This window comes from Crotalus tigris, unplaced genomic scaffold (genome assembly GCF_016545835.1).
Source record: "Crotalus tigris isolate CLP2741 ecotype Arizona unplaced genomic scaffold, ASM1654583v1 scf7180000024119.3904262, whole genome shotgun sequence".
NCBI lineage: Eukaryota > Metazoa > Chordata > Lepidosauria > Squamata > Viperidae > Crotalus > Crotalus tigris.
In genome coordinates this window covers 676,247-690,013 of record NW_024100396.1, presented here as the reverse complement: position 1 = coordinate 690,013, position 13,767 = coordinate 676,247, and the positions used below count along the sequence as shown (strand labels likewise).

General features: G+C 43.4%; 1 protein-coding gene across 1 annotated transcript in view; it reads right to left on the bottom strand.

The window, feature by feature from the left end:
• Positions 1-5,443, bottom strand: part of LOC120298713 (sialic acid-binding Ig-like lectin 10) — a 39,836-nt gene extending 34,393 nt beyond the window's left edge. The window contains exons 1-2 of the mRNA XM_039322697.1: positions 5,289-5,443; positions 984-1,120 (exon numbers count right to left, since the gene is read on the bottom strand). Of these exons, the coding sequence (XP_039178631.1) occupies positions 984-1,083 (100 nt within the window). The 5' untranslated portion in view covers positions 1,084-1,120; positions 5,289-5,443. The remainder of the gene's footprint in view (positions 1-983; positions 1,121-5,288) is intronic.
• Positions 5,444-13,767: the final 8,324 nt, after the last annotated feature.

The window sequence follows — 13,767 nt, the reverse complement described above, 5'->3', positions numbered from 1 at the left end:
CCGGTTTGACACTTAGACTTATATATCACTTCATAGTGCTTTACAGCCCTCTCTAAGCAGTTTACAGAATCAGCCTCTTACCCCCAACAATCTGGGTCCTCATTTTACCCACCTCCAAAGAATGGAAGGCTGAGTCAACCTTGAGCCAGTGAGGATTGAACTGCTGGCAACCGGCAGTCAGCAGAAATAACTGCAGTACTGCATCCTAACCACTGTGCCACCAATACAATCAACATCCAACTGTTGGAAATTTATCTAAGAATTCTCTAGATCTCTCACTATCTTTATTTATAGATCTCCCTGTCTGGGAATAACCCATAAAATGTTCTGTATCTGTGCCTTGGTTAACCAGTTGGGGTTCTGTCTACAACAGACATGTCAAACTTGAGACGTCACGTGACGTCACGTGACATATCGGAGCTTTTTCGCCGTTACCGGCAATGGGGTGGACGCAGCTCCGGTATGATGAAACCGGCCCGCAGACTGGCAGTTTGACACCCCTGGTCTACAATATTGCTAGTGTCTCGTTCTGCCTTATAGCCATGGTATTCTGTGGAGGTCTCTCATCAAAGTCTAAACCAGGGGCAGGCATCCTTGGCTCTTTCATGACTTGTAGACTTTAACTCCCAGAATTCCCGAGTCAGCATGGCTGGTTCAGGAATTCTGGGTCTTGAAGTCCATGAGTCATAAAAGAGCCAAGGTTGCCTACCCCTGGTTTAAACCAAAGCTGATTTTTCTTAGCTTCTCAAAACAAGCAAGTTGCTCCTGATCAACCTGGGCACTAGTAAATAAACCAAATTTTGTAGAAATGTCATCAGTCTCCAGTATGAGAAGAGCGTGGCAACCACTGCCCCAAAGGAAACTGAAAATCAAAGTAGAACAACTTTCTGTCCACCGGATATGTTGAACCCTATCATCCCCAATGTCAACCGGGCAATAATTTTTAATTCCATATTTTTCTTATTTTAGTACATTGCACCTACCTTTGCATAGAATGGCCAAGATCATTGCCAAAGACAGAAATAGTTTCTTTTTCTTACAAGAATGAAGCTTTATCCACCAAGCACTCTCGTTGGCTGGCATCTTGTTTTACCTTGATATTTATGTGAAAGGATGAGCTCTGTAGTAGGAAGAGAAACCGTGTGATCTGGTGTGCTTACAAGAAGCAAAAGAAATATGTTGGTAACGGTCATAGAGATACCTGGAGACCATGAAGAATAAGTGCATCCAAAGGACTTGGAGTATCTAGGAACAACTTGTTCAATTATCTTAAGGAGACCATCTTATCACTTGAATGGGTCACCAGTGGAGGACTATGTTAACAGAATTCACCTGAAATCAATCAATCAGAATGGAGACAGAAGGGACTTTGGAGGTCATCTAGTCCAACTCCCTGCTCAAGCAGGAGACCCTATACCCGTGATGGCGAACCTTTTAGAGACTGAGTGCCCAACTGCAACCCAAAATCCACTTATGCATCGTCGAATGCCGAGTGGGTGTGGCCCATTGGCTGAGTGTGACCAATTGGGGGTGTGGCCCATTGGGTGGGCATGGCTGCAGTGGTAATGGCAGACTGGGTGGGACTAAAAAGTTCAATCAATCAATTCCAACTTTGCAAGAACTTTTTTTTTCGCGAGAAGTTGAAATTGACTGATTGAACTTTTTTTTTTTTTTTGCACATGGTGGCGGAGGCCTAAAGTGAAAAGGTTTTATAAAACCCAGCTGAAGGCCTAGGACTGGGGCGACGACGTGCATGCCCACAGGGAAGGCTCTGAGTTTCACCTCTGGCACCCGTGCCATAGGTTCGTCACCACTGCCCTATACCATTTCAGAGAGATGGCTGTCCAGTCTTTTCTTAAAAACCTCCAGTGATTAAATATCTTGGAAGTAAGATGGATAAGCTAACGAGTGATTCTCTATCTGATTTCAGGCTGAACAATCCCAAAAGTCACAATTATTAACCTTGAACATGATTATTATTTGACATATTTGTCTTTTAACAGCATCCAAATCTGTTTTGCATAGTATTTTGGCATGTCTGGTCTCTGGTCTACAGAAGAGATAATATGTTCTTTTCTTTAAAAAAAAAAACCTTAAGAAAAGATCTTACAGTAATTTAGTCAGTTAGGAAAGGGGAAGGTATTTTTATGGGAACCGAAATTATTATTAATTACTTTAAAGTAATTAAAGTAGTTTAAGATCAGGGGGAAAACTTTTTATGAGGAAAAGTAAAATAGATAGTGCAGCTTCTGTTTGGTTTCCCACTTCCACTTAGCCAGATTCTGATACTCTTCAAAACAACGGCCCCAGAAAGGAAGCATAGAGTTGGTTTGATTTGGTTGGTTTGCTTCAACAAAAAACTGTCAACTTACTTCCTGAATTAGTTATATAGTGCTGCAGTGAAAATATATCTAGCTGTTTTTGCAACAATCTCTTCTGATTTTATGAAAAAGGAACTACTGTTCCATGTTTTCCGTGTTCTGTGTTTGCTCAAAGGAACACGTTTGGGTGAACTTCTAGTAGGTAAGGTGCACCATCTTCCACTGACATTGACCTGTGGGGTAACTGAAAGATATGTGAGTATCCTGTTTCTCATTGTACAGTCTTTTTTCCAGGGAACATATAATAGTACACTTAGAACTGAAGAGAGATTCACATTCTTAGTACCATCACTGATTTTCCTGTGTAGTAAGGTAGGACAACTTACTTGTTCACACAGTAGCCATGAGGAATAGACTAAGAACTTGGGAAATAAGTTGACTATTGAAAAGGAAAACAATCCAGTTGCTGTGACTTCTGTAACTTTACCCTAGCCTTTTGCAATAGCCTCTTGGAAACGAAACTCTGAAAGAATCTTCCTTTGAAGGTCAGGCAGCCTTCAAGAGCTTTCAGATCTGATGTCTCTTGACCTTCCCACTAAATCTAAGACAGAGGTGTATGATCTGAAGCTTCATGACTATCTACTGTACATCAGAGAATTCCCAAAGTTGTTAGAAAACAACTTAATCTATGAACTTCCGATAAGTAATTATAGAAAAAGTAGGAAGCCATTAAGAAAGAATTCTAGAACTGTTGGGTATCAAAAGCAAGTCCTCTATCTAAGTGGGGGTATAGTAATCATATTTATGTGCCTCTTTCTCCAGCTTGAGCTACGTAGGAGACAGACTCCCTTTTCGGTATAAGGCCTAGTTACCCTCTGTCCCTCATGTTAGCAATGGATTGTGTTGATGTCTGGTTGCTTTTCCTTTTAACATAGGACAGTGATAGCGAACCTTTTAGAGACCGAGTGCCCAAACTGCAACCCAAAACCCACTTATTTATCACTGGGTGCCAGGTGGGCATGGCCACTGGGTGGGCGTGGCTGTGGTGGTCATGGCAGACTGGGTGGGTGTGGTCACTTCAATGTTGCTCATGGGGAGGGATTCCTGTGGAGGCGGGGCAGGGTTCAGGGAGATCCAGGGGGTTTCTGGCAGGTGGGGCAGTGGGCTAGGAGGCTTGTCCTGTGGGGTGAGGCAAGGCAAGGCAAGGCAGGGCTGGGGTGCCATTGTTGCAGGGCTGGGGTGGCTGCTGCCTGACACCATCGGCCCCCGCACACAGAGGCCAGTGAGTGCATGGGGGCCGACAGGCCGACAGCCTGATGGCCCCTCAACCGGCGCACTCTGGGGCTTCGCAGCCCACCAACGGAAGTTCAGAGAAGCCGCCTCTGAGCTGGACAGACGGCCGACAGCTGAGGAGGCGATGCAGTAGGTCGTGCCCGGGAAAAGGAGAGCATGCGAGGCCAGGAGGGAGGGGACAGGGGGGAGGGATGCATCCGGCCACTTGGGACCGGTGAGTTAGCGGGTGCTGGTTGAAGCGGGACAGTTGTCATCTCCGGGGCATGGCACGCGTGCCCACAGAGAGGGCACCGAGTGCCGCCTCTGGCACGCGTGCCATAGGTTCGCCACTGTCAGAATCCAATTATATTTCATCTCTAGTTATCAATTATAGAAAATCCCATTTCTGCCCTCTCTGGATTCTGTCATACAATGAAGGGAAGGGGGTGAACAAAGGGGCTTTATGGCTCTCACTTCCTTCAGTATACTTCAAAGAGACTGAATGTGGATAGCACCAAAAAGGCCTAATCATAACAAAGGGGGCTATTACCTTTCATGTAGTTTTCTCTGAAGTCTCCATCCAGCCGGCAGTAAGGAAAAAGGGGGTGGGAATATAATGCCTGAGACTGTTGCTGGAAGTAGGGGGGATTGGGTGGGGCTACTGGGAAACCCCTTAAAACCTTGAATGGGAAAGCTTGGACCCCAAGTCCTGTCTAGAACACCTGCAACCATTTTCTCTTAATAAAGGATTCCTGTTGGAAGAATTATTCCAAGAGTTCTGTCTTCTTAAGATGCAAAGTGGGGTGGGTCCTTACAGCCACCACTGACATAGGAGAACTAACATTGGCATGTCTTAAAGGAAGAAGCAATTCTTCCCATGGATTTCTTGTGCCCTTATCTCAGTTATGAGGTGACAGAGAACTGTGTGAATGTTCTTTCATTTTGTAGCTAGGCTTCAGCCTCCCTGCAGTTTGATTCAGTCCCCAAGGAAGAAGGAATTTCTCCACGGACTGCTTCCTGATTAGGAAACCAAACTAGCCAGAAAGAAATTCTGGAATGGAGACACAGATAATTGAATGCAGCAACATCTGCATGCTCTTTAGCCTTGAAACAGCAAACACCAGCAAAATAAATGTATATATCAACATTGAAAGCATCCTTAGAACAACATCAAAGAATCAAAGACTTTTTGCACTGTGAAGGAAAACGTTAGAGGAATGAGAAGAATTGCCACACGGCCCTATGGTTCCCGCAATCCTGACTTCTTTTTCAAAGTGGAGTTAACTTCCAGATTGAGTTCTGGTTTACAAAAGAAAGCATTTCAAACCCAGTTTGGTGTAGTGGTTTTAAGACACGAGGCCAGAAACTGGAAGACTATCAGTTCTATATGTGCCAGTCGCTTTCTCTCCATTCTAGGGTAAAGGAGAAGACAAACCACTTCTGAAAAATCTTGTCAAGAAAATTACAGGGACTAGTGCAGACAGTCACCAGGACACAACAATGACTCAAAAGCTTCCATGTGTGCGCGTGCACACACACACACACACACACACACACGCACACACATACACATTTTATCTCAGACCAGTATTAGGATTTATCTTCTGAATTATCCTGAGTCAGGAGTTATCCAGAAGATCAGCATTCGAATGAAAATACACCATGACTTTCCTCAGAAAGGTTACTTAAACTCACCGCAAAACTATACCTTGGTTCCAGATTTCTTTCCTTGTCTGGTGAGATCTTTTCTCTGTTCTTATGGCTAAATAATCTACTTTCTCTTCACACTGGGAGCAGCGCTTACTGATTCTGCTGTGCGACAGAGAACTGAAGGGAGACGTTTTCTGATATTAAAAGAAAAGCAGAAGTGTGTGAAAGTTGTGGGTGCAAAGGGAGGGGTATGGTATTTTCCTCAATTACAACACGCCTTCAAGGGTTGTTTGGGAGCAAAAGGTGGGACAGAATCCCAGTTGCCACTTTTTCTTTTTCTTTTATTTTATTTATTTATACCCTGCCTTTATTATTGTTTTATAAATCACTAACTCAAGGTGGTGATCACCCACAATATTCCTTCCTCCTCCTATTTTCCCCACAAGAACAATTCTGTGAAGGTTGGGCTGAGAGAGGGTGACTGGTCCAATTTCATGCAGCTGATTTTCATGCCCAAGGCGGGACTAGAACTCACAGTCTCCTGGTGATTGACCCAAGATCACCCAGTAGGCTTTCATAATCTAAGGCAGAACTAGAACTCACAGTCTCCTGGTGATTGGCCAAAATGCTTAAAATGGGACTAGAACTCACCATATCCCAGCTTCTAGCCTGATGCCTTAACCACTAGAATTTTTTTCCCCCAATTTTTTTTTTTTTATCCATTTTTCACAACAGGAAAATGAGAGACAAGCTGCTTCAGATCTTGAGGAAAATAATCATCTTGATGAGCAGCCTACTGAGAAACATTCAGAAGCCAAAAAATAATGAGACAAAGCAGACAGGAGAGAATTCAAATGTGATGGATGGACCTTTAACATATAACTATTGGATTGGTCTGCTGGAGAACGCTGGAGGCATTAAATGAAGCTGGATATGGGTGGAAAATTCTGACTAAGAGATACAAATTTTGCCTTAACCTTTGATTCATAATGCATGCCTGAACAGATTGCTTGTCTAGATACAGGTCATTTTGGGTTGAAAATAGGAGCAGAAGAGTAACTAAGATGCATGTCATAAGTCCATTTTCCACCCATTGGAAGAGTGCAAAGTAATGAGATAGTTCACTGTAGCCTTATGAATAAACGGTAGATTTTGGAGAGACCTGATGAATATTAAGACACAAACCATTGAGGTACAATTTACAAACCTTCAAATAATGCAAATATTGCAAGCTTCTTGCAAATTTCGTTTGACCTCTTTCCCAAGAAAAGCTGGATGGTGTTCCACCCTTCTATTTAGTCACTAGAGAACCGAGGCCTTTTTGCAACAAAATTATTTCACCCTGGATATTATGCAAATGAAAAAATGTTGTTATCAGTGTGCTCAGATGGCCCTGCATCTATTAAGTAGCTAGGTTGGCAAAATGGGCTACTTTTCTTGGGTTACTGAATAGATCTTCCCTGGAACTTCTCTTGAATCATAAACTTAACCACATGGTTTGCATTCACAGAACACTGAGGCACCAAAGAAAAATGAAACTGTTAAGTCCTTCGTTCATGTGCGAATGATGAAGACACATGGTAACTGTTAACTACTCTTTATTCTCCTTCTCCAACAACCAAGCAAAAGCACAAAGGCACGCAGGCCTTTTTATATGGCCAGAAACCCGCACAGTGTCAACCAATAGGAACTTAGCGTTTTCTCATCTTGCGCATGCGCTCAAGGCTGGCGCTGCTCTGTCTGGTCCCGGGCAGCTTTTGGAATGCCCAGGACCAATGCAACGTCCCGAGCCTGCTTTTGCAGGCTCAGGACACAACAGAAGCAATGCTAAAATTAACCAGCTTAACCTATTGTACGAACCAGCCATGAGAATCTTGGATGGAAACTAATCAAAGAGAGAAGCAACTTAGAACTAAGGAGAAATTTCCTGACACAACAATTAATCAACGGAATGACTTGTCTCCAGAGGTTGTGGGTGCTCCAACACTGGAGGTTTTTAATAAGAGATTGGACAACCATTTGTCTGAAATGGTATAGGGTTTCCTGCTTGAGCAGGGGGTTGGATTAGAAGACCCCCAAGGTCCATCCAACTCTGGTTATTCTGTTAAATTTATTGACTTGTTACAGCAGACATGTCAAACCCAAGGCCTGGGGGGCCGGATGCGGCCCGCGAAGTGGTTTCATGTGGCCCTCGAAGCCATCCTGGAAACAGTGAGGGAACGGCCCCCACTGCCTTGGCCCTGGTCCAGGCTGGCCCGGAGCCAATGTATAATTTTGTGATGGCCATCTATGCTGAAACACATTCAGTCTTAGTTCCACAAGGCCGTCCAGAAACAGCGAGGAACCAGCCTCTGCTGTGTTGGCCTCGCCCCCTGGGTGCATGCTGAGGAGGTGTCACTCTTTGTGAGGAATGAAGAAATGGACCATGCCTTGGCGCTTGCCCCGGTCCCACCCCCTTCTGCCAGAAACCCTCAGATCTGTCCCGCTCCTGCCCAGGCCCCTACATGCACCCTTGACGCGAACGATGTACAGCTGGCCACCCCCACCCAGTAGGCCACACTCACTCCATCCATGCCCACCAAGTAGGCCACACCCACCCAGCCCCCCAAGGGCAACCGCAATGCTGATGCGGCCCTCAGTGAAACTGAGTTTGACACCCCTGTGTTACAGGTATGAACACTGAGTCTAAAGACGGGAACAAAGTTCTCAGGATTAATTTTGATAACTACATCCGTTCCATGGAAATCATACATTGCCAGAAGATTCGTGCACATTCGCCATGGAGCTACATACGAGTGAGTCTACTTCAAGTTGCACCAATTATCCAAGCTCACAAAATTCAGTTAAGTAAGCATTTTCTGCCCACCAGGGCTCAGGAACTGTGACACAAAGGGAGACAAAGCCTTATATTGCAGTGTGTTTCTGCTACAGGGGAATTGGTTAGCTATTCAATATGCATGCAGGGAGTTTCCAGACAGGGGACAGACAGTAACTCTATTTTGAGAAATTCCATTTGTTCAGTTCCCCTTGGAGAAGCTCTTCGTGCTAAGTTACCAGACAGAATATAAAATGGTCGACTAAGCACAGATTTTTCTCTTTCTTATAACACGGGTAAGAAATAACTGGCATGAGGTGTGGTTTTTTTCACCCCAGGAGAATAAGACAGAAGAAAGTGGAAACTGCGCTACAGCAGACTGAATTCTTAGTTCCTCAAAATATTTAAGAAGATGGGGCTTCCTAGTAAGAGCTAAGTGCAGTGATGCTAAAAACCAAAAGCAATCTATGCATGGGGCTATTCACAGCTACTCAAAAATGTTCTCCCTTCATGTCCCAAAGACGCTTTTTCATGAGGCAACTCATGATGCATCGTGAAAAAGCATCTTTGGGACAACTAGGACCTGGATGACTGAGAATCTCCATAGATGTTCTCTGTCCATGTGAGGAGAGAGACAATGTTTGTCAGGTGGGACACAAAATCTTTGAGGTTGAATGATGGTTGAGATGGTTGGGTCAATTCATGTTTGAAATGCAAGTCTGATATTTAGATACTCAGCAGCTTGAGGTCTGGAGAGCAGAAGGGAAACATTTGTTCCCCTTCTGCTCTCCATACCTACATACACTTGTTGTTATCTTATGATTAATGATTGCAATCTATGATCTAAGTCAGTGATGGTGAACCTTTTAGAGACTGAGTGCCCAAAACCCACTTATGCAACCCAAAACCCACTTATGCATCGTCGAGTGCCGGGTGGGTGAAGCCCATTGGTGGGCATGGCTGCAGTGGTAACGGCAGACTGGGTGGGACTAAAAAGTTCAATCAATGAATTCCAACTTTGAAAGATCTTTTTTTTCCCAGTAAGAAGTTGAAATTGCTGATTGAACCTTTTTTTTTTTTTTTTTTTGCACACGGTGGCGGAGGCCTAAAGCGAAAAGATTTTATAAAACCCAGCTGAAGGCCTAGGACTGGGGCGATGGTGCATGTGCCCACAGAGAGGGCTCTGAGTGCCGCCTTTGGCACCCATGCCATAGGTTCGCCACCACTGATCTAAGCTTACCACTTTGTTGTTTGTATGTACACTGAGAGCTTATGCACTGGAGACAAATTGTCTGCCTGCCTGCCTGCCTGCCTGCCTGCCTGCCTATCTATCTATCTATCTATCTATCTATCTATCTATCTATCTATCTATCATCTACTGGTCTGTCTGTGTATCTATCTATCTATCTATCTATCTATCTATCTATCACCTATTTGTATCATCTATCTATCATCTATGTCTGCCTATCTGTGTCTGTCTGTCTATATATATTTATCATCTATGTCGGTCTACCAGTATCTATCTATCTATCTATCTATCTATCTATCTATCTATCTATCTATCTATCACCTATTTGTATCATCTATCTATCATCTATGTCTGCCTATCTGTGTCTGTCTGTCTATATCTATTTATCATCCATGTCGGTCTACCAGTATCTATCTATCTATCTATCTATCTATCTATCTATCTATCTATCTATCTATCTATCTATCTCTCTCTATCTATCATCTGTCTGTATATCTATCATCTATTTGTATCATCTATCTATCATCTATGTCTGCCTATCTGTGTCTGTCTGTCTATGTCTATTTATCATCTATGTTGGTCTACCAGCATCTATCTATCTGTAAGACGCTAAGAAAAAGAACACAGGCATGTCTTGAGCAGAGGTTTGAAGCTGCAGGACACAGCTTGACAAACTCTGAGTTTATTGCTTCTTATATACTTGTTACATACACCAGCTTAACCATTAGATGCTGACAAAGGTTTCTTCGTTGGAAAATGTCTTCATGTAAGCAACTATTTTCTAGTAACACATTGCATGATCAAAGACCAGGTAAAGAACAAAGAGGAGAAGGAACAAGCATATTATCTGTTTAGGTAGGTGAGGCATTAAGTCAAAAGGGGATGACCTTCTGGCTGCTTCACTGGGACAAAGGGTATCAAAAGGTTATGAGGTTTGTGGGGGGGAGCACAGCAGTTTGCTGCGCGTGCATTTTTCCCCACATCTATCTATCTATCTATCTATCTATCTATCTATCTATCTATCTATCTATCGCTCTATATCTATCTATCTATCTATCTATCTATCTATCTATCTATCGCTCTATATCTATCTATCTATCTATCTATCTATAGCTCTATATCTATCTATCTATCTATCTATCTATCTATCTATCTATCTATCTATCTATCTATCTATGGATTTGTCTTGAACCAAGAGGACACGCCATTCCATCCCAGAATAAAGCATCATGGCAAGGTGGGGACTGACATTTATTTATTAAGAAAATGTATGTGGCTGCAACTGACTCACAGAGACTCCGGGCAGCTTACTGAAATAAAAGTGCAACACAAAAGCCAATGAATGCCCATCCCTCTCTGATAACAATCAAACCAACCACTTAATGGGCTCCAGATCACTTTGGAGTCCTCAGACCTGTTGACAAAATCATGATTTCGGGGCCTTTTGCAAAAGAGTGTCAAAATGGAGGCCAATCTTATTTCAGCAGGGATGATGTTCCACAGGGAGGGACCCATCATAGAGAAGGCCTGTCTTCTTGGAGCCATATTAATTTATTAACATGGCCATATTAATTGCCCAGAGAAGAATCAGCTGCAGTGACGTTCTTCCTTTCATCCTCAAAGTACGCCAGAAAACATCGTTTGCGCCAAAGATAGTTTGCCTTTCAGGTTGGCGTCAAAAGTAGACATATTCTACTTTCTCCCATCAGTTCTGAGACACTCACTGCCGAAGCTCAGTAGAGAGTTTTTCTCGCATTTTTCTTCCACCAAATTTTTGCTCAGTGGAATGAGAGGATTCTAAAAATTTCATCAAAGAAGAAGAGCGTGTTGGAGAAAATTGCAAGGGTGGGGTGTGCTGTTCTTGCTCTTACTCTGACACGTTGTGCCCAAGGGGCAATATGGCTCTCCAGCATTTCCCATGAGGCTTTTCTATCATGGTGCTTCAGTTTTGCCCTTGAGAAAGGGTGAAGTTCTCCTTTTTTGTGGGAAAACTTTTGCAAAAAAGGAAGAGGAATCCAGCAGTACCACACATTTGCATTGACTGCATGTCTATAGCTTGTCTTCCTCTTGAGAGTCTATGTGGTACATTTGGGAAATCCATTTTTATTCCCCCAGATCACAATTTTGCAAGCGTTGGCCTTTGAGAGAGTGACTCCTCTAAAGTCATCCATTGGAAATTAACAACTGTCTGAGTTACAACAGCGTGGAAAAAAGTGATTTACAACTGGTCCTCACTTTTATGACTGTTTCAGAATTCCCATGGTCACATGATCAAAATTCAGGCACTTGGCAACCGACAAGTCTTTATGATGCTTGCAGAGTCCTGGGGTTGTGTGAGCACCATTTGTGACCTTCCCAGCCAACCTTTGACAAGCAAAGTCAGTGGGTGAAGCTGGATTTACTTAACAACCTAGTGCAGGGGTAGGCAACCTCAGCTCTTTTATGACTCGTGGTCTTCAACTCTCAGAATTCCTGAGCCAGCATGGCTCAGCATGGAAACCTCTGCCTTTCCCCTCAGCATGGCTGGCTCAGGAATTCTGGGAGTTGAAGTCCACCAGTCATAAAAGAGCCAAGGTTGCCTACTCTGGCCTAGGCCTAGGTCGCTTTATGACTCATGAACTTCAACTCCCAAAATTCCTGAGCCAGCATGGCTCAGCATGGCAACCTCTCCCTTTCCCCTCAGCGTGGCTGGCTCAGGAATTCTGGGAGTTGAAGTCCACGAGTCATAAAAGAGCCAAGGTTGCCTACCCCTGACCTAATGATTCATTCAGCTGTGGCAAAAAAAAGGTTGCAAATATAGGTGCCACTCACTCAACAACTGCCTTGTTTAGCAACAGAGATTCTGATCCATATTATGGTCCTAAGTGGAGGACTACCCATATTACCTGGCAGTTATCAGCTGCCCGGAGAATTACATGATTAAAATCAGGTTAGAAGCCTACAAAACACATACAATAAAAATGGTATTCGAAGAAGACCCTCCTTTTTTCTTTTTCTTTTTTTTTCTTTTTTGCATGTAACCTATCTGCCAGTGTAGAAAAAGGAATCCTAGAAAACTGGGTTTTGTTGGAAGTTGAATTGTACACAAGGTAACAGCTCTCTCCAGAATTGTAAATAGGAAAATAAACAAGATTAAATGTTCTGGTTTATTAATATGTCAACTGCACATCGCAGGGACACAATTGCCTGATATGTCATTTCCATTCGAGAGAGTGGAAATCAAGATCTGGGAAGTTTGCAGATGAAGTCTGCAAATGGGATGGGATGAAATGTCTGTGGATTGCGACTTCTAAATCCTATTTCACAATCCAATCTAATTATGTTTGAGACATGTTTTTTTTTTCACTTGTTCAGAAGGAAGGAAGGAAGGAAGGGAGGGAGGAACCAATTCAGCACCATTTATGAATTTGCTGAACATCAGACCTGCAAAGACCCCAACTCTTTTCAAAGCAAACTCCTGTTCTCTCTCATTTGCTGCGGCAGCTTAGTATCTTCAGGAGCATCCAGAAAGCTTTGAACAAGTAGGTGGAAGATATCTTAAAAGGCCAGAAACTGATTGAACCCTCAGAATCCTTGAGCATGCAATTCAATTTAGCATTCTGTAAAGCAGGAAGTGACGAGTTCCATCTGAAGGTCCAACTTGAGCAGGCAAAACTTTGTGTTCTTTGACTAGGGAACTTTGAAAGGAAATGCTTGCTATTTAAGATCTGTTATCTTGACTACCGGCTGGGGAAAACACGATGTGGGACACAAACAGATCCTAGGAGTGTGTGTTGGAATGGGAAGAGGGGATTCACAATAGAGGAACCGGGCTGGGCACTACTTGGAGGGACATGATCCATAGAGGAATTCAATCAAGATCATGAGAGGTTACTAATACCACTCTATAAAACCTTAGTAAGACCACACCTTGAATATGCAACCAGTTTTGGTCACCACACTATAAAAAAGATGTTGAGAATCTAAAAAAAAAACTGCAGAGAAGAGCAACAAAGATGATTAGGGGACTGGAGGCTAAAATATATGAAGAACGATTACAGGAACTGGGCATGGCTAGTCTAGTGAAGAGAAGGACCAGGGGAGACAACAGAGAGGAGGGGGACAACCTATTTTCCAAAGCACCTGAAGACCAGACAAGCATTAACAGATTGAATCTCTCCATCTAGAAATAAGGAGAAATTTTCTGACACTGAGAACAATCAACCAATGGAACAGCTTGCCTTCAGAAGTTGTGGGAGCTTCATTACTGGAAGCTTTCAAGAAGGGACTGGGCAGCCACTTATCAGAAATGGTGTAGTGTCTTCTGCTTGGGCTGGACTAGATGGCCTACAACAGTGGTTCTCAATCTTTTTAATGCCGTGACCCCCAACCGGTCGTAAGTCGAGGACTACTCAACCGATCGTAAGTCGAGGACTACTCAACTGGTGCAGCACCGTTGGCAGAATGGGACTTTTGGCGGG